We start from the raw sequence: 18,665 nt of genomic DNA, 5'->3' as shown, positions 1-18,665 counted from the left end.
TAGGACAACCATATCCATCAATTTTCCGCCAAAAAAGGAAAAAGAAAACAGAAAAAATGAGAAAATTAAGCCAAATTAATTGCCTTAGTGCCTATCTAAGCGAATGAAATGATGGAGCTCATTTCAAGGCTAAATTCATTCCACATATTCTTCCAAATTTGAAGCAGCATTTTTATCTATAAGATCAGTTAAGTGATTAGATGTCCTTTGAATCAAGGTGATGCAAGTCTTCCAGTTCTAACTCAGAGCAAAAAAAGAGATAAAAAATGTGCATATTAAAGATGACAAGTATTTCTCAAGCTGAACTCCGGATCATACTTACTACTTTGTTAGCACCTCATCCATCATCAGAATTGTAGATATCATTTCTATTCCTCAAAATCCACCAAAAAATTAAATAGAACAAGAATGTATCTCTCCAATAAAAAATCCTACTTCAGCTAGTTGTTCAAGCTAGGACAAGCATACTAAGGAACAATCAGAAACATTAAGACCAGGTGACCTTGATTAGCTCGAGTACTTTAACCGTGTGTTACTCAAGAGTGGAATATGGAAGAGAGGAAGTTCTGTATTCTGATCCTCATTAGTGTTAGAGAGAAAAATTACAGAGGATATGAACAAAAGATTGGTCAGCAATCTTACACATTACACGTTTTATGTATATACTCTATCTAAGTGGACCTGCTAGCTAGAGATAAATACAACTAGTCTAAATCTAACTCAATTAACTAACTCACTATTCAGTCTATATGTGCACAATTAGTTACAAGTCATGCAGAAAAAAAGAAAAAAAGAAAAAAAAAAAACAGGGCATCAAACCAAATTACATATTTTTTTGTAAGAAGTATTCATAGACATCAACAGAAAAAATTAAGAATTAATGTGGGAGACTGGCCTAACATTGATTCAGTGTTAAGCAACTTAAACAACTCTAAAGTCACACAAATAATCAGCATGATTACAATCCTCCAAATATAACAACGATAAAAATCTTCGCCATATGTGTTTGGACATTTTCTGATATATATTTAAAACAAAAAGAAGTAAGGGATAATTTTCTGTTTCCAAACATAATTTGATTTAAAATAATAAAAAGTTTCTTTTAAAGATGACCCACAAGTAAACGAATGAATACCAAAAATACCAACTAAATGAAAAATTACCTCTGCCTCTTTTTGCAAAAAAGTGCATCAAAAAAACATGTTATTGGAAAAAATATATTAAGCAAATAAAAGATTCACAGAAAAGAAAAAATAAAAACATGGTTCATATCCTAGTCATGATGCATCAAAAATCGTTTTGCAGTTGACCAAAGTGTAGAGTTGCCAACTTGCCATCAACCTGCATCACAAATTGATGTATGCAACTCAAAGCATTAAACGGCATATATAAATTTCCTACTATGTTCAAGTGCATGTTTTCAGGGCATCAAACAAATTTATTCATAAGCATCAACAAATATTTTAATAATTTAGGTAGCACACTGGCCTAAAATTGTCCCAACAGTTATTCAACTTGAATAATTTTTAGAACTTTTTAAGGCTGTAACATGATAACACCTTTGATCAATGAACAACTATAGAATAGAGTTAGTGAGAATTCATACCATGTTCAACAGCATTTTGGTCAATGAAATTTAGCTGACATGTTGCAGAGCCCTTTGGTATAGCAGATAATTCCCTGACAATATCGTACTTTGTCTCTTGGTTGAAAACATATTTAAGATGAATTGTGACTGTCTTCAAAGCAAGTCCTCTTTGTAAAAGATATGCAATAAATTCACGCTCACCTGCAGAGTCTTCATATCCTCTAAATTCAAAACTCTTGAGATGTGACGTCACACAATTGGGAACCAAGGTTGGTGGTGCTGGCCCATCATACTCCACCGGATGAAAATATTTGTCCTGATAACAAAAAATAAAACTTTTCAATAGACTCAGGCAAACAACAAAAAAGAAACAGAGACACTAGTTTTAAATTGAAATGTATTCATACCCTGGAAATATCATGAATCACAAGAGTTTCAAGTACATGAGAATTATGAAGAAAGTTTAGCAGGAAGTTTGTGTTGAAACATGTAACATCAAGCTCTAGATTGAGCAAACGGTGAAATTTGAAAGCTGGGGCACTAAATAAGCACTGCATAGAAGATAAGTACATAACAATTATAAGTCATAATTCATAATTATAGTTAGAATTTACAAATTCAAATAATGGAGTTACATCAAGCATGTTACCAGTGCTGTGTAACCTTTCAATGCCAAGAATTTTGTTTCGCGGAGTGCATTGAAAAGGCGGGGCACCCAACCGACATGCTTAATAGAGACATGAAGAATATCAAGATGTGCCTCCACCATGTTAGTGAAATTGCTAAAAGAAAACTTTAGCTCAGAGTTCATGAGGGTCGTTATTTTCATGTGGAGGTATTCAAGAGATGGCGTGTCTATCACACGATGGCCAATCCCATAAAAAAACATGTTATCTTCAAAGATTAAACTTTTCAATTTGCAAGGCATCTGGATTGTAGGTATATAAACTTTACTATTATCTGGGGATATGCTCGATACAATGAGTTTAAGATTTTCAAGAACAGGGCAGCCGGATAAAAGCTTGCTGGGGTCGGCATAGATGGTATCCAAGTGTAGGTTCTTGAGGGATGGCAGATAAACATTTGGAAACTCTGGATAATAATCCAAATAACTATCATGCTTCAAAACAAGGGACTTGAGCGATGGACAAGTGAGTATGGCTTTAGGCAAGTTGATTCCAAACACCGGATCAATGCTGAGATACAGTTCTTGAAGATGGGGCCCAATGATGGCATCAAGCAATGTTAATATGAGACTCTCTGAAACTATATTGCAAGTGAGGCGGAACTTTTGAATTGAGTAATCTGTATTGCGCTGAGCTAAAATAGCTTTCACATACGAATAAAATCGATCTTCCCATTCCGGAGTCCACCAAGGGGCTCTATCCTCTATGTCAAGGACTTGGAGATCCTTCCAAACATGGCGCCACCTGCGAGAGAGGATACCGGTGGATACAGCTTCTTTTGTTGGGAGGTATGAGAGAATGTCGCAAAGGATAGAGTCCGGTAAGAAACTTATCCTATCCATCTTCATGGTTGATGGTTTCGCTTTCTCAAGTTTGTCTCCGGAGAGGGTTAGACTCAACTCCAGGGTTTAGGTTTTAAAGAAAAATCAAGGGTGTTTGTTTCATTGATTTTGATTATATAGATTTGACTAAGATTATTATAAATGGTATTATATGATATATGATTTGAATTTATCTTTTAATTTTATTAAATTTAAATTATTATCATTTATTTTGAGTTGATTTATTTAATTTTGAAAAATCAATAAACAATTTAGATTTTTTTAATTTTAAAATTTTTAAGTTAGAATTTATATAGATATTATTTGAAGGTTTAATTATTCTGTTGGTCCCTATAATTTCACCAAATTTTTAATTAGGTCCCTATACTTTTTTTCCTTTCAATTGGGTTCCTACACTGCTTTTAATTTTGTAATTACATCCTTTTCATATTAAAAATATTAAAATTAACATAATATTTTTACCAAAATACATGCGGTCAAAGATTTAATTAAGTTTTTAATTATAAATACCTTTAATTTGTGAAGAAATGTTCAGTTAACTCTAATATTTTTTACACTAGGAAGGACTTAATTACAAAACTAAAGCAGTGTAGGGACCCAATTGAAAGGAAAAAAAAGTATAGGGACCTAATTAAAAATTTGATGAAAGTATAGGGACCAATAGAATAATTAAACCTTATTTGAAATATAAAAATCTATCTATTCTATTATATAAAAATCGAATTTCTGCACTTAACGATGGAGCTTATGTGACTTGCTTCTGAAAGTGTTTTCCGGTTTATTTCTTTTATCTCATTAAATACAAGTTATTACGATAAACTAATTATATCAACTATTTGATTTGATTAAATATTTAAATATCATATAATTTATTATAATTTATACCAATTTGATTTGGTAATATTTTTTAATTCATTTATTTTAATATTCTGTTAGTATTTTTTAATTTAATTCTTTTAATTTATTAAACCAAATTTATTGTGTGTACTAATTAATTAATTTGATTAATTTATTAGTCATTAAATAATAAATTTATGAATAAAACAGACAACTGAGATATTTTCAACTAATAATTAAATCAAATCAAATTAAATAATATATATTAAGCTAAATTCAAATCATGTGAATTAAAAACTAAATTAAAATAAGATTATTTCTTAATTATTCAAGTTGAGTGCAATAAATACAAATTAATTTTGTTAGATAATCATAGTTATCTGATTTACTATATATAGATGGCCACACAAAATTATAAGAATCATAATTTTTATTACTCTTGCTATTTCAACTCTTCTTTTTTTCTTCTTTTTTTTTCTTTATGTATAATTTCTTTTATATATAAATGTACCTAAAATGAGAAAGTACGAATGAGTGTTATGAATATATTTCAATTTAAGCATTCTACTAATGTGGATGGAAGTTGACCTGTAGCAATTCAAAGTGGCCAATGTATTTTTTTATAGTATATATTAGATAGAAGAATATTTGTTAAAATGAATATACCCATTATTGTAATGATTTTTTTTTCAATTGTTATATTTTTATGTTAGTCGTGTAAATTATTTGAAGGCACAAGATAATAAAATAGGTTGACTTTAATATCATTAGAAGCTAAATTTAATGGTTCAAATAAACACCACTAATTATGTTAAAAAAGTAATTTGTAATAATAATGTGATTTACATATTAATTTTTTTGAGTAAATTCATTTCAAAATATAAAAATTATACTCAATTACGCTAAAATTCTAAAGGTAATATAGAATTTGATAACAAATTTAACACTCATTAAGAAAATAAATTTATTTATGGCTATTTCCTAATTATAAATAATAACAAGATTTATGAAAAAATATTAATGTCATCATTTTTATTAATTAAATCATAATATTAGGTAGTTGATAGTTTCATAGGTGGAAATTATTAAGTAATTACGTAAAAATTAGCAACAAACAAACAATAAGAATTTAGAAAAAATCTATTATATAATATCAATTTCAATATTTCATAATTAAAATATGGCTCGTATCATATTTTCATATATTCTATTTATTATCTATTCTATTATATAAAAATCAGGTTTCTGCACTTAATGATGGAGTTGACGTGACATGCATGCTTACGAGAGTGTTTAACGATTTGTTTTTTTAACTCATTAAATACAATTTATTATGATAAATCAACTATATCAACTAATTGATTTGATTAGATATTTAAATATCACATAATTTATTATAATTTATATCAAATTGATTTGGTAGTATTTTTAATTTATTTCTTTTAATGTTTTGTTAGTATTTTTTAATTTATTTTTTTAATTTATTAAATCAAATTAATTATACTAATTATATATATTAATTAATTAATTAGATTAATTAATTAATCATTAAAATAACAAATCTATGCATAAAATAGATTCTCAATATATTTTTCACTAATAATTAAATCAAATCAAATCATATATATTGAGCTAAATTTAAATCATGTGAATTAAGGACTAAAATAAAATAAGATAGTTTTTTACTTAATTGAATGCAATAAATAAAATTAATTTTGTTAGATAATCATAGTCTTATGGTCTTCTATATATAGATAGCCACACAAAATTATAAAAAACATCATTTTTATCACTTTTGCTATTTCAACATTTTTTTATGTATAAATATACTCAAAATAAGAATGTATGGATGAGTGTTTCATTAATTGTTTGTTTGACAAATATTATAGTATAAAAATGTCTCAATTTAGGCATTCTATCACTGTTGATGGAAGTTGAATATGTAGTAATTCAGGATGACCATGATATTTTTTATAGTATTATATAAAAAAATATTTTTTAAAATAAATATACTCATTGTAATTAATTTTCTTTGTCAATTTGTTATCTTTTACCTAATAAATAATATTCATGTTGAATATATTATTTTCATCAGAAACTATACATAATTGATTAATAATTTTATATATAAAAATACTCATGTGGTAACTAAATACCATATTGTTATCTCGCTAAAATTAATTTTTCTATGATTATGCGAATGTATACATAAAGGAGGGAAAAGCACTAACCTTGAAGTGAAGAAGAATCAGAGAAATACTATAAGTGTGATCCTGAAATTTGGCAACACCAAAGTTTGCATGAAAGAAAGAAAGTTGGGAAGAGAAGAATAGCTTTAGTGAAAAAGAAGAGTTTTCCGTGTGTTAGAGAAGAAGAAAAGTTTGTGCAAAGAAGATGAAGGAAAAAGAAAAATAGGAAAAGGAACCAAATTTATATAGCTATAAGGCTGCGTTTGTTTGTAGAGACAGGACAGAACATGACACTGAAACGGAGACAATAGGACGAAGACACTAAAAATTATCTTTTGTGTATTGTGTTTGGATACGATGGACAAGACACTAATGTAATGTCTAGTATTATGTTTGGATACACATGAACAAGACTAAAATATTATATGAAATAATTAAAATAGCCCTGTGATTCTAAATTTTCTACATCAATACAAATTAATTTAATAAAAAATGAAAGTACGTAGGAGTACAAACGGAATTTGAAAAAAATATTTGAAGAGGCAAAAAATTTAATAAAAAAATATATTAGTATTTATATTAAAATAAAATTTATAAATATAATTATTTTATTTTAAAATTTATTATTAATATGTAAAAATACATATGGTTAAGATTAACAAAAAAAATAAATTTGAGTTTGATTAATAAAAATTTTTGTTTAAGTTAATAAGCCAAATTAATTTTAAATAAAAAATTAATTTTAAAAAAATCCATTTTTACATGAAAAAACAATTAGTTTTTGCATATAAAAATCTATTTTTATTTTAAAAAAACTAATTTTTTATCTAAAAACTGATTTTTCTTTATAAAAAATTTATTTTTCTTTAAATTATATAAAATCAATTACAATTTATAAATTACTTTTTAGCATTTTAAAAGATTAATTTTACTTTTTCTAATATTTATCTTTCAAAAGTTTTAAGATTAATTATTTTTGTTATTATTTTTATTACAAATCAAATAATATAATATAAGGTTAAAATGTTATTGAAGTAAAACGATAAAAAGAAAAGAATTATCTACCCCCAATAAAAAATTCTACAGAAAGGAGAGAGTACCTGGAAAAGAAAGAGATAGAGGAAGAACAATAAGAAAAAAGTATCTCTGAACAAGACAATATGAAAAATAAGAAGGGGTAATAGTGAAAAAAAAAAGAAAACAAAATTTATAAAATTGTCTGTGTCCACTTTTCCAAATCTCGTGTCCATCATTGTCCTTCGTGAAAGAGTAGACACAAAAGTATAAAAAACTGTCTCGGAGACAATATATCCACTGTCCATGTCTCTCCTTCCAAACACTTTTTAAATAAGTGTTGTCCATGTCTCCGTGTCCTGCCCCCAAAAACAAACGCTACCTAAGAGGAGGAAAAAAATAATTTTATCATGATCTAAATACTACACAGTTATCAAAGGAACTGAAAAGGTACGCGAACAGTTACAAAAAAACGAAATGTCATGTCAATTAAATTACGTCGAGTCAGCTGACTTCTTCAACCTAATCATATTGAGAAAAACAAGTTGTAAAAATAGCATAAGACATAATAAGTGCCACTTTTTTGAGATTTAAGTTTTAAATACACGACTTAATTACCTGCTTGCTCGAGGCCCGACTTGCATAAACTCGACTTCGAACAGGTGCACTGTTCATATCCTAACCTACGATCAGATCCAAGACCAAAGTGAATAAGCTCACTTCTACAAAATCCAACAAGAGACCAGAAGATCCATTCTACAAAACTACCTAATTCACCTGGAGTGCGGATCTTTTGGTCCAAGCCCGCCCTGACTTGAACAGTAAGAAAGGCCTCTCAACTACACTAAGAGATGCATGTCTATAAGCTCGTCCACTACTTGAAACGTGGCATAAGTCTATAAACATTGGAAAGTAACTACGCACCACTATAAGTGGAAGAGTTCCAGACTGATGGTCAAGTCATCGGCCAACTATATAAATATCCCATCAAATGTAGATATTTATTAATCTCAATTCACTTAAACCTGTCTAAAATACTTGCTAACTTAAGTATTAGAATTCTTTGTAAGTATTACCCACCATCCTCATTCAAAGACCTTGAACGACACTACCACATTGGGAAAGACGTCGAAACCCTCATCCAAAGTAGTCTGAACCTCACGTTTAGACCCAAATCACATTGTTTCACGCAATTTTTTGGAACAATAATGTTAATAAAGAATACTGAACACACTAAAAATCAGCTACTAAATAAGTTACTATGTATTTGTGTATAAATATATATTATTTAATTTATTACTAATATATTTTAAATTTCAATATATATTTTGTACTCGATTTTTTGTGTGCATATAGCATGTTTAAATATTATATATTTTAAACTTAGTTTATTAGTAACGAGTTAATTCTTTCAAGTAAAAAGAGAGTGGGTAAACCGTAAACGGTAAAGGTCTTTGGGATCAGTTTGAATATTCAGATGTGAATTAGTTCGCCTACCCTATTCCGTCCTTTTTTGCTCTGCCCATATTGGTTCTTAGCTTCTACTCTAGTCTACTGCACAATCATTGTCCTTCCCACCAAAAGCAATGAAAAAAGAAAAAGGAAAAACCAAAAAAAGGCAGAAAAATCTTGATGCGTGTTGAACCTCTGATACAACAGTCCAAACCATAAATAACGAAACTGTCAAATTACAACCTCAAATGTTTCACAACCTTCACATGAAATGTATAATGCAGTTAAACTAAACTGTGTTTTTACACAAAATTTGGGCTTCAACCTACAGCCCCTGTCCAGATGCTCTGTGTGGGCTTCAGCTAGCCGCTCTCGTAAGAATCCCAAAGTAAGCTGAAATCACAGAGTTGACCACTGGCAGTCAGAAACCTTTAAAATAATAGCATCAAGCAGTAGTTCATCTGGCTGGTCCGTCTCCTATTTACATTTGTAAAAGCAATAGAAAATTCGAAAGAAAAATGGATCCAAAAATACATAACAATGCACAGCAATCCAATGAACTATTTGAGGCAATCGAATTATCAATATAGCTGATGGAATCCCAAAGTCTGAACCCTCCCTTCGAAGTACAAATCAATCCCCATAGATTTTTCTACAGGGATCCCTCTGCTGTCCGCAAAAAGATGGGCTCGTTTGGTTTAAAAACTGTGGCCTATTTACCGGATATTTTTTATATATAGCTTCAGGAACTAGCAGAAACGTTGGGGCTTTATTGATGAACAGGGACTGCAAATCGCACTCCCTAGGAATTCTTACACAGATGGAACTACCAACTCAACACAGAGAGAGAGTTTCTCTCCAGTTCTAACAGAATTGACAAACAGAAAGCATGAAACCCAAACTAACAACAATACAACTATTCAGCACCAGGATCCTCAAGCTACTGATACCAGTTCATAGAAGCAGGAGCTAGCAGAACGTTTAGGACTTTATTGCTGAACAGGGATTGCAAATTGCAGTCCCTAGAAGGTGTTCTTAGACAGTTGGAACTACCAACTTGGAAAGAGAGAGAGAGAGATTCTCTCCAGCTCTAACTGAATGGACAAAACAGAAAAGCATAAAACCAAAACTAACTACAATACAGCTATTCATAGGTAGTTAGAACTTAGAAGTAGAGCCAACTAACCAACAGCCAGCTAAACCAAGCTAGAATTGCTAACTATCAGCTAATAGAGTAGTGCTACTTATCTCTTCTCTTGTAAAAATAGCCCAAACCTGTTACTGGCCGCAACTCTATCATATACTCTAAGGCTTTGTTTGCTTGGAGTGAAGTAGGAGGGAAATAGAGAAGGGGGAAGAGGAATTTCAAATTTTGAAGTAAAATTAAGAAGAAAATTTTCTAATTCTCTTCCCTCCCACCATCTATTTCCCTCCTATTTCACTCCAAACAAACAAATCCCAAATGTAATTTCTAAGCAAAAGATGGTCAATTCCCTATCTCTCCCAGGAAATTTCTCTCCCACATTTGGATCCTGAAGCATAATGTTAAGTCTGGCATTCAGCAATGAAACAAATAGAAATCTCCAGAGATAAGATAAATAAATTTGCAATGCTAAGTCTGGCATCCAATGTTAAGTCTGGGAGTATCTTGTCTAAAAGTGAAATAAAAGAAATCATTTGAGAGAGGAGCAAAAATAAAGGTCACAACAAAGAAGGGAAATATAACCATATAAGTACCTCACTGGCTTTGTTTAGTCGAAGTTCACAGTGAGTACAGTATATAAGTTTGTGATCCTCTTTAAGTTCTCCTCGCTTACAAATAGGACACCAAATCTCCTCTTTGTGGGCCTAATATCAACCAAATCAGGGACTTTACTCAAACTATACGAAAAAGGAGACTAACTTTTAGGTTCTTCGCATTTGTTACGTTAAATCTAGTATGATGACAATGCAAATAAATACACATCATTGATACACAAACACTCCATTTGTTGTGCTTTGCTGGAAATATTTAGGTAGTTGACAACTAAGACTGCCACATCTTCATAAAATAGATCAATGATGTTACTATTTTGTTATTTCCAACATAGCACAGAAATAGCATCCAGACATGAAAGTATAGTACCACTGTGTTGGGGTGTGCATTTATCCATTAATGTCAGTTACCAATGCTGATAATTATGGATGAAATTGTCATGTGGCATTCAAACCTTATCTTCATTTAGCTGCATATGCTCAAAAACTGCACTTGCCAAATACTCATCCACTTCATCTTCCCAAGTATCAAGTTCATTTTCCAAACCTGCAGGAAAAAAGGACATAAACAACTGACAGTTAATGGAATCAAACATAAACACAAGCAATGCAGCAACATTCACATAACGAAACAAGGAGGGTGGTATATACCACCAATATAAAACAAATAGCCTAGATTTGAATTACAAATATACAACGAAGGTGAATAACCGAATACATGAGAGAAAGCGAGAGCTACTATGGCATCATTGTTCGTTACCTTGCTGCATGGGTGGGTAGGAATCGAGATCTTCATAAAATATCCTTTGCATTTCTAAGAGAATGTCTTCACATTGACCCTGGCAAGAGGAATGAACACCATCGTACTCCCATATATCATCCATCTCAGAATCAAAAAGACGAGTGTCGGTGGAGTTGCCTTTCATTTTCTGGAATTCATCGGAGACAATATCCTCGAATGCGGATCTCACGATATCAACCTCTTGCTGCTGTGGACTGCATTGTTGAGAATGAGAGGTTTTGAGCGTGCTTGTTCTCAGTCTCCACAGTAACCGACTTCTGTCCTCTCTCACTCTATTGTAGCAGTTCTCCCGAAGCTGAAATTGGCAATTGTACATGTCATTCATATTCATATTCAAATTCACACTGATACTAGGATTTCTGCTTCAGTTTTATCTTTTAGGATGGGAATTCAATCAATCGCGTCCAAAGAGGATACATACATACTTCAAAGAGTTTAAGAAATGAATACTTGAGAATTTCTTTCAGGGTTGATTAACAATTACAATAGTAGAGAGATGATGATTGATGAGGTGGAAGAGGGGAAAAAAAAAAAACAAGAAGAAGGAAGGAACCTTGAGCTTCCAGTTGAATTGGGAGTGAGATTTGAGAGAAGGACGGGTAAGGGTAGGGTTGCCAGTTGAAGAAGGTGAGTCCAATGGTGCCGTGATACCTTCTTTCCCCATCGCCGCTCACCCCTTCCTGCTTCCGCGCTGGATTACTTCCGCGCTTCAATTTTTCATCAGCATTAAAATGCTGACACAACAATTTAGAGCTTGTTCGGGTTGAAAGTTAGGGCACCAGATTCGATGGTCCAAACGTTGAATGGTTCCATAATAAAAATATATTTTTAAAATTTTTTAATAATTGTTAAATAGTTTTTTTTTTTAATTTTAATTATAAATTAATCTCATATATTTTATTTAATTATAAAAATTATTTTTTATTTTATAAATTATTATTTTATTATTCATTTATTATGTTTATTAATAATTAAAAACAAAAACAATAACGAATTAGATCTTCTATTAATCGTAATAATTTTTTGGCAATTTCAATCGATTAAAAGTTTATCTTTGATCCGTTACATCCATTGAGGGTTGTGAAATCGTGTTTCTTAAAAAATCAATCGATTGGATTAACAAAACAATCGATTAAATTTCAGGTTTCCATAACTCAATCAATTGGACTTTAGGTTATCACAAAAAATAATCGATTAAAAGTTGCAAGGCAGTATGGTTTGCCCAAAAATCAATCAATTGCCGAGGCAAAAGAATGACAAATATTTCCAGGCTTCTTCTTTAATTTTCTTATTATCCGCTGCATTCCCCTTTTCCATAAGTGCTTGAACAATGCGTCTGTACATCATCTCTATGGTCCTCGCCTGATAATATAATATGTGCTGAACGGTTCCTCTTCTTGACCCTCCGACCACATCGGAATCACAACATACACAACAAATTTGTCCCCCTTTTTAATCTTGCTAACAATTTTAAGTGAAACCTTAATTGGGATCAGATTCAATGCCTCATAAATAGTGTCCTTTTATTCCATGCCATTCACAACACGACTCCAATCAAATTCACTTCCTATGAAATATTGACTCTCAATATAGATAAAATTCTTTGCTCGCCGAATAGCTTGAATATAAGCATCTTGAATCCTCCGATCTATCATCCTGTTCTTCCCATTCACAAGCTCAGCTTCAGACGCTGTTTTAATCGATTGTTTTGTGATAACCTGAAGTCCAATCGATTGAGTTTTGGGAAACCTGAAATTCAATCGATTGTTTTGTTAATCCAATCGATTGATTTTCTAAGAAACACGATTTCACAACCCTCAACGAATGTAACAGATCAAAGATAAACTTTTAATCGATTGGGATTGCCAAAAAATTATTATGATTAATAGAAGATCTAATTAGTTATAATTTTTATTTTTTATTGTTAATAAACATAATAGATGAATGATAAAATAATAATTTATAAAATAAAAAATAATTTTTATAATTAAATAAAATATATGGAGTTAATTTGTAATTAAAATTAAAAAATGATTATTTAGCAGTTATTAAAAAAACTTAAAAAACATGTTTTGTTATGGAACCATTTAATGGTCCAAACATTTTGGGACCATCGAATCCGGTGCCAGAAGTGAGGTGCATAGTTATTAGATTATAATTATCAACTTAAATATATGTCTTTACAAAGAGAAAGTCTAACGCCAGCACTTTTGTTGAAATCTGGTCAGTACTTAGACTTAGTTTGATAAAACTTTTACTTTTTAAAGGTAGCTTATAAAAGTTAACTTTTAAAAGATGACTTTTTAAAAGTTGTAGCATTTATGTTTGGTAAATCAAATAAAAAATAGTTTTTAATAAAAACAAGCAACATTAATTGCGTTTAGTAAAATAACTTTTGAAAATTTAAAAATACTATAATAGACATAAATGTAAGCATTAAATTTGAAAATTAGTTAACCATATGAGGTTATATTAGACTTTTAAATTTTGAAAAGTACAAGCCAACTTTGGAAAACTCTATCTTAGGTGCTTTCAAAAGTACCCGATCTTTTAAAAGCTACAAGAACAAGCACATGATCATTTTGATTTACCAAACACAAAATGAGGAACTTGAGCTTTTAAAAAGTATAAGCACCTTTTCAAAAAACTTTACCAAACCAAACCTTAATCATCAAAAGGAAAATGATTAATCCTACACCATTAGATGTCATCTCACACCATTAAAAATATTGATGATGACTAATTGATGGCTAAACATCACAAATTCTGCTGCCTCCTAGCACTCTTTTTTTACAAATATACAAGTATAATAACCCATGCCATGCACGTGATAAAATTGAAATTATAATTTTAAGTTGTTTTGTTAAAATTTATTTTGAATTATAATCATTTGATTAATTAAAAAAGTAGCATGTCATGTGTTGTTCGTTTTTTCTTACACCGGTGTTAACTGTTAGGATTTGGTTGAATTAGTCCCACATTGCTCAGGATAGCAAATGGAGTGGGTGGCCTAGGCTATAAATATGAGGCTAAGTTCTCCATTTGTTTTTGCACCAGTCAGAAACACTTTAAGCTTGTATCTGATTTTTCTTTTCCTCTGTACTCTTTATTAGAGAGTGTTGTGAGGTGTAGTTAGATATTTGCTTTGAGAGAGTGTGGGTGTATTGGGGTGCCGGTGAGAGAAAGAAGTCTATGTGTTGTAACAATTTTCACATAGTGATATTCTCTGGTTGTCATTTGACAACGACCGTGGTTTTTTCTCCGGTAATTGGAGTTTCCATGTTAAATTCTTGTGTTGTGATTGTGTCTATTTTATTTCTCTGTCAAAGGTGTTTTCTCAAGGGGGAATGGTGTATTATTCCCAACATTAACTGTATCAACTCTAATATAGTTATTAATCGTTTTTACTAATCTACTCTAATGGTGAGCATGTGACGGCGCGACGGGTTGGTGGCGATGGCGACTGGCGAGCACGTGACGGCGCGACGGTTTTGTTCTTTATGTCGTTGAGTGGTCGTTAGGTTTGTTTACTTATTTGGGTTTAGGGTTGTTTGTGGGCTTGGTTGTAACAGGTAGCAGTTAGACCCCAATTGAAACCACAGTGTGCACCTTATTTTTTCCTCATTTCTAAACAAAAGCAGGAATTAAGAGAAATAAGTAGTAATATATCATGAAAAATATAAAAGATTTTGCATATGAATAAGATTATTTCTTACTTCTTTGTTTATTATTCTCATCTTGAAGACTTAAATTTCCTCCTCGCGTATGGGTGACAACTAACAAGAGAAGTTTGTATTAGAAAAGTTTGTGCCAAGCATCCCCAGGTAGTGTTGACTGTTGGGAGCCAAGCAGTATAGCCTCCACTGATTTAACATTCAAAATTTTAGACTAAATCAATCACATTAAATAAAGATGCATATAGAGGGGAAAAAAGAGAGAAACATAATAAGAGCATGACTAACACATATGCATGTTTGTTGTTAATCTTAACCCTTTTCTAAATAACACTTAATTCTCATGCATGATTGCCATCATAATAATTGAAATCGCGTAGCCTAATCTATTTAGCAACTTAAAAATGGGGTTTTAACCAAGTTTTTTGCAGCAAAAATGAAGAATATTACCAACGACTTCTCTTGAATACTCAAAGAGGATGTATGAATCTTCGAGATATAAGAACAGTAGGAGGAACAATTTATGCTACGTATAGAGATGCATGCTTTACCCTTGGACTCTTTGCAAGATGACAGAGAATTCATGGATGCAATTAAGGAAGCAAGCTCATGGGCCTCAGGATCATATGTTAGGAGGTTATTTGTCGTTCTATTAACATTCAACAATATCTCAAGACCAGAACATGTTTGGAATAGATGTTAGTATGAACTCTCAGATGATATTTTGTATCGACAGAGAACCGTGATGAACATGAGGGGTGAGTTTTTATTAATTGCAATTATAAAAGTTCTTCATTATTGATCATTTTTAGTTTGATTGAATTTTTATAGTATCGTATAATATGCAGAGTTAACCATGTCAGATGATGAGATTAAGCAGTTGTGCTTAATAGATATAGACAAGATCTTACATTCCTATGATAAAATCTTGAAAGACTATCCTCCTATGCCTTTAGCAACTGAAGTTGATAGTTCTTTGTTAACCGAAAGGGTTATTAGGGAAGAGCTAAACTTTAACAGGGATGATTTAAAGAAAAATGCCTTAGATATGTTAGCCATCGCAACACCTGAGCAGAAATATGCATTCGATAAAATTGTTACAACTATGTATTGTGATTAAGGGATTTTTTCTTTGTATTTGGTCATGGAAGTACTGAAAAAATATTTCTCTAGAACCTTATGTCTGTCTCAAGGGGTGATATTGTGTTAAACATTGCTTCAAGTGGTATTGCATCTTTACTTCTTTCCAATGGAAGAACGGCACACTCAAGGTTCAAAATACCGCTGAATATAACTGAGTATTCTGTATGTAACATCAAACCTGGTTCCCCTCAAACAATGCTGCTATTGAAAGCCAAACTTATAATTTGGGATGAGGCTCCAATGGTTAGTAGGTATTGCTATGAAGCGCTTGATAAATGCTTGGGTGATATCATGAGATTTTCTCTAACATATAACAAAGATTTGCCATTTGGAGAAAAAGTGGTTGTACTAGGTGGAGACTTTAGACAATTTCTTCCTGTTATTCTACGAGGATCGAGACAAGATATCGTTCATTTAACCGTGAATTCGTCTTGCCTTTAAAAGTTTTGTCAGGTGCTCAAACTAACAAAAAACATGAGACTCTCTGTAGGGACGACTGCTTCAGATCAAGAGGAGACAGAGCAATTTGGTGAGTGGTTATTGAAAGTTGGTGATGGTCTAATAGGTAACAATATGGATGGTGAATCTAAGATATGTCTTCCAGGAGATATTGTTATTCTTTCTTCGGACCAGGCATTTGATGAGTTGGTTCATTTTTTTATCCAAATATTTTGGATAACATGTCCTCAAATGATTTTTTCAAAGCAAGAACTATACTGACTCCCATGCTGGAACATTGTTGAAGAGGTCAACAACCATCTTATGGCTATCATTCCTGGAGGAAAAAAATTATATCTCAGTTCAGATTCGATTTGTATGGATGAAGGGAATATGGAGAGTCAACTAGATCTCTATGGTCCTGAATTACTGAATAGCATAAATTGCTCTGGTTTGCCTCCACATAAATTAATATTCAAAGTTGGTGTTCCGGTGATATTACTGAGGAATATTGACCAATCCAGTGGTCTTTGTAATGGTACAAGGCTACAAGTTAGGAAGTTTGGAAATCATGTCATAGAATGTGAAGTCTTCATGGGTAACAATGTTGGTCATATTGCTTTGATTCCAAGAATGAATATAGTACCAACAAATGAAACCGTCCCAGTTAGATTCCAACGAAGACAATTTCCATAATCGTATCGTTTGCCATGACAATTAATAAATTTCAGGGACAAACTTTATCTCATGTTGGATTGTACTTGTCCAAATAAGTTTTTACACATGACCAACTATATGTGACACTTTCAAGAGTTAAGAGTAAGAGAAGTTTAAAAGTTTTACTTATGAATCACGTAGGAATGTCTGCAAATTCAACCATTAATGTTGTTTATAGAGAAGTCTTTGAAAAAATAGAATTCTAATGTAAATATTTTAATTTTATTTTAAATTCTGTATCAATATATAATTATTTTACTTAAAAAAAAGTGTAAAATGATTATTACTCATTATTTTTAAGTTAAACTTTAATTTTGATCATAATTTTATAAATTTTTTAAAATAATAATTATTGTATTTTTTTAAAATATCTAATCATATAATTTTTTTATTTTTATAAATTTTTTCGTACTCAGCACAGATTCATACACTAGTAATATACTAAAAATTCGTCTTTCATATTATTTTAATAATTTTTATTATTTAAAAAATCTATTCAATTGTTATTGTTATTATAAAAAGAGTCAAAACAAGAATTTTTTTTATAATTATTATTTTTTAAATTAATCAAAACCTATAATTTTTAATAACTTTTCAATTATTTATATATTTATACGTTTTTATTATTTTTTGAACTTATTTATTAATTGCTACTAATATATTATAATATATATTATAATTTATACATATTGAATTACTAATATGTAAATTTTTTTTAGTGTGTAATATACAAAAATATATTTAACCAATAATCTACTTATCTACTTAATATATTAAAATTGGGTTTTTCCCCCAACTAATGGAAGTGAGGTGTCGATTTCACATGAATCTATTTTTCCGCCAAAATGAATGCACTATTTCGCTTCTAAGTTTATTTTATAAAAATATCTTTATTATACTTATACTATAATTAGCATTTAAGTAATAATACATAATTATACTAATTTAAAAAAATATCTTTATTATAGTTATATAAAATCAATATTTAATGCATTATTAAACTAGTTATCAATTATCAATCGAAAATATTTTTAATAATAATAATAATAATAATAATAATAATAATAATATATGATAATTATATGATAATAGCACCGGTTATTAATAACCAATTTATATTTCTCTAAATAAATTTATTTTAGAAAAATATATTTATTATAATTATATTACAATATTACAATTAATATTTAATGAATAATGCACAATTATACTAATTTAACAAAATATCTTTATTATCTATCTATCTATTCTATTATATAAAAATCAGACTTTTACACTTAATAATAGAACTGATGTGGCATGCTCTTAAGGTGTTTCCTAATTTATTTCATTTAATTCGTTAAACCAAATCAATTATAATTTTATATCAATTAATTAATTTGATTAGACATTTAAATCTCACTATTTATTATAATTTATATGAATTGATTAATTATAATTAATTATATCAATTAATTAATTTAGTTAATTATATTAATTATTTGATTTGATTGGAGTAAATATCGAATTATTTAATAAATAATAAATA

General features: G+C 30.2%; 4 protein-coding genes across 7 annotated transcripts; 2 read left to right on the top strand and 2 right to left on the bottom strand.

Annotated features, from left to right (window-relative positions):
- On the bottom strand, positions 1–3,202 carry LOC107618264 (putative FBD-associated F-box protein At5g56820). 3 transcript variants are annotated; one of them, XM_021112260.2, is made up of 5 exons: positions 2,238–3,168; positions 1,996–2,139; positions 1,790–1,904; positions 1,607–1,680; positions 316–1,341 (listed from the first exon to the last, which is right to left on the bottom strand). In XM_021112260.2, exons 1-4 carry the CDS (start codon positions 3,120–3,122, stop codon positions 1,637–1,639), a joined length of 1,188 nt encoding a protein of 395 aa, XP_020967919.1. In that variant the 5' UTR covers positions 3,123–3,168; the 3' UTR covers positions 316–1,341; positions 1,607–1,636. The 3 variants fall into 3 exon arrangements, with proteins under 3 accessions (XP_016175764.1, XP_020967919.1, XP_088355923.1); XM_016320278.3 differs by having other exon boundaries at positions 1–1,341; positions 1,607–1,904; positions 2,238–3,202; XM_088499797.1 differs by having other exon boundaries at positions 316–1,904.
- Positions 3,203–8,773: 5,571 nt separating this feature from the next.
- On the bottom strand, positions 8,774–11,950 carry LOC107618265 (RPA-interacting protein A). Of its 2 annotated transcripts, XM_016320279.3 has the most exons (5): positions 11,719–11,950; positions 11,124–11,460; positions 10,819–10,910; positions 10,346–10,456; positions 8,774–9,001 (listed from the first exon to the last, which is right to left on the bottom strand). In XM_016320279.3, the coding sequence occupies exons 1-5, from the start codon at positions 11,827–11,829 to the stop codon at positions 8,840–8,842; spliced, it is 813 nt and encodes a 270-aa protein (XP_016175765.1). In that variant the 5' UTR covers positions 11,830–11,950; the 3' UTR covers positions 8,774–8,839. The 2 variants fall into 2 exon arrangements, with proteins under 2 accessions (XP_016175765.1, XP_016175766.1); XM_016320280.3 differs by lacking the exon at positions 10,346–10,456.
- Positions 11,951–15,695: 3,745 nt separating this feature from the next.
- LOC148543567 (uncharacterized) lies at positions 15,696–16,423 on the top strand. The gene is made up of 2 exons (XM_088498571.1): positions 15,696–15,946; positions 16,033–16,423. The coding sequence occupies exons 1-2, from the start codon at positions 15,696–15,698 to the stop codon at positions 16,421–16,423; spliced, it is 642 nt and encodes a 213-aa protein (XP_088354697.1).
- A 33-nt stretch (positions 16,424–16,456) lies between these two features.
- Positions 16,457–17,116, top strand: LOC107614824 (uncharacterized). Its single transcript, XM_021111690.2, has 2 exons — positions 16,457–16,630; positions 16,730–17,116. Exons 1-2 carry the CDS (start codon positions 16,457–16,459, stop codon positions 17,114–17,116), a joined length of 561 nt encoding a protein of 186 aa, XP_020967349.2.
- The last annotated feature ends 1,549 nt before the right edge of the window (positions 17,117–18,665 follow it).

The sequence above is a fragment of the Arachis ipaensis genome, chromosome B9, assembly GCF_059453495.1.
Source record: "Arachis ipaensis isolate K30076 ecotype BB chromosome B9, ASM5945349v1, whole genome shotgun sequence".
Lineage (NCBI taxonomy): Eukaryota > Viridiplantae > Streptophyta > Magnoliopsida > Fabales > Fabaceae > Arachis > Arachis ipaensis.
This window is presented reverse-complemented; position numbering and strand designations above follow the sequence as displayed.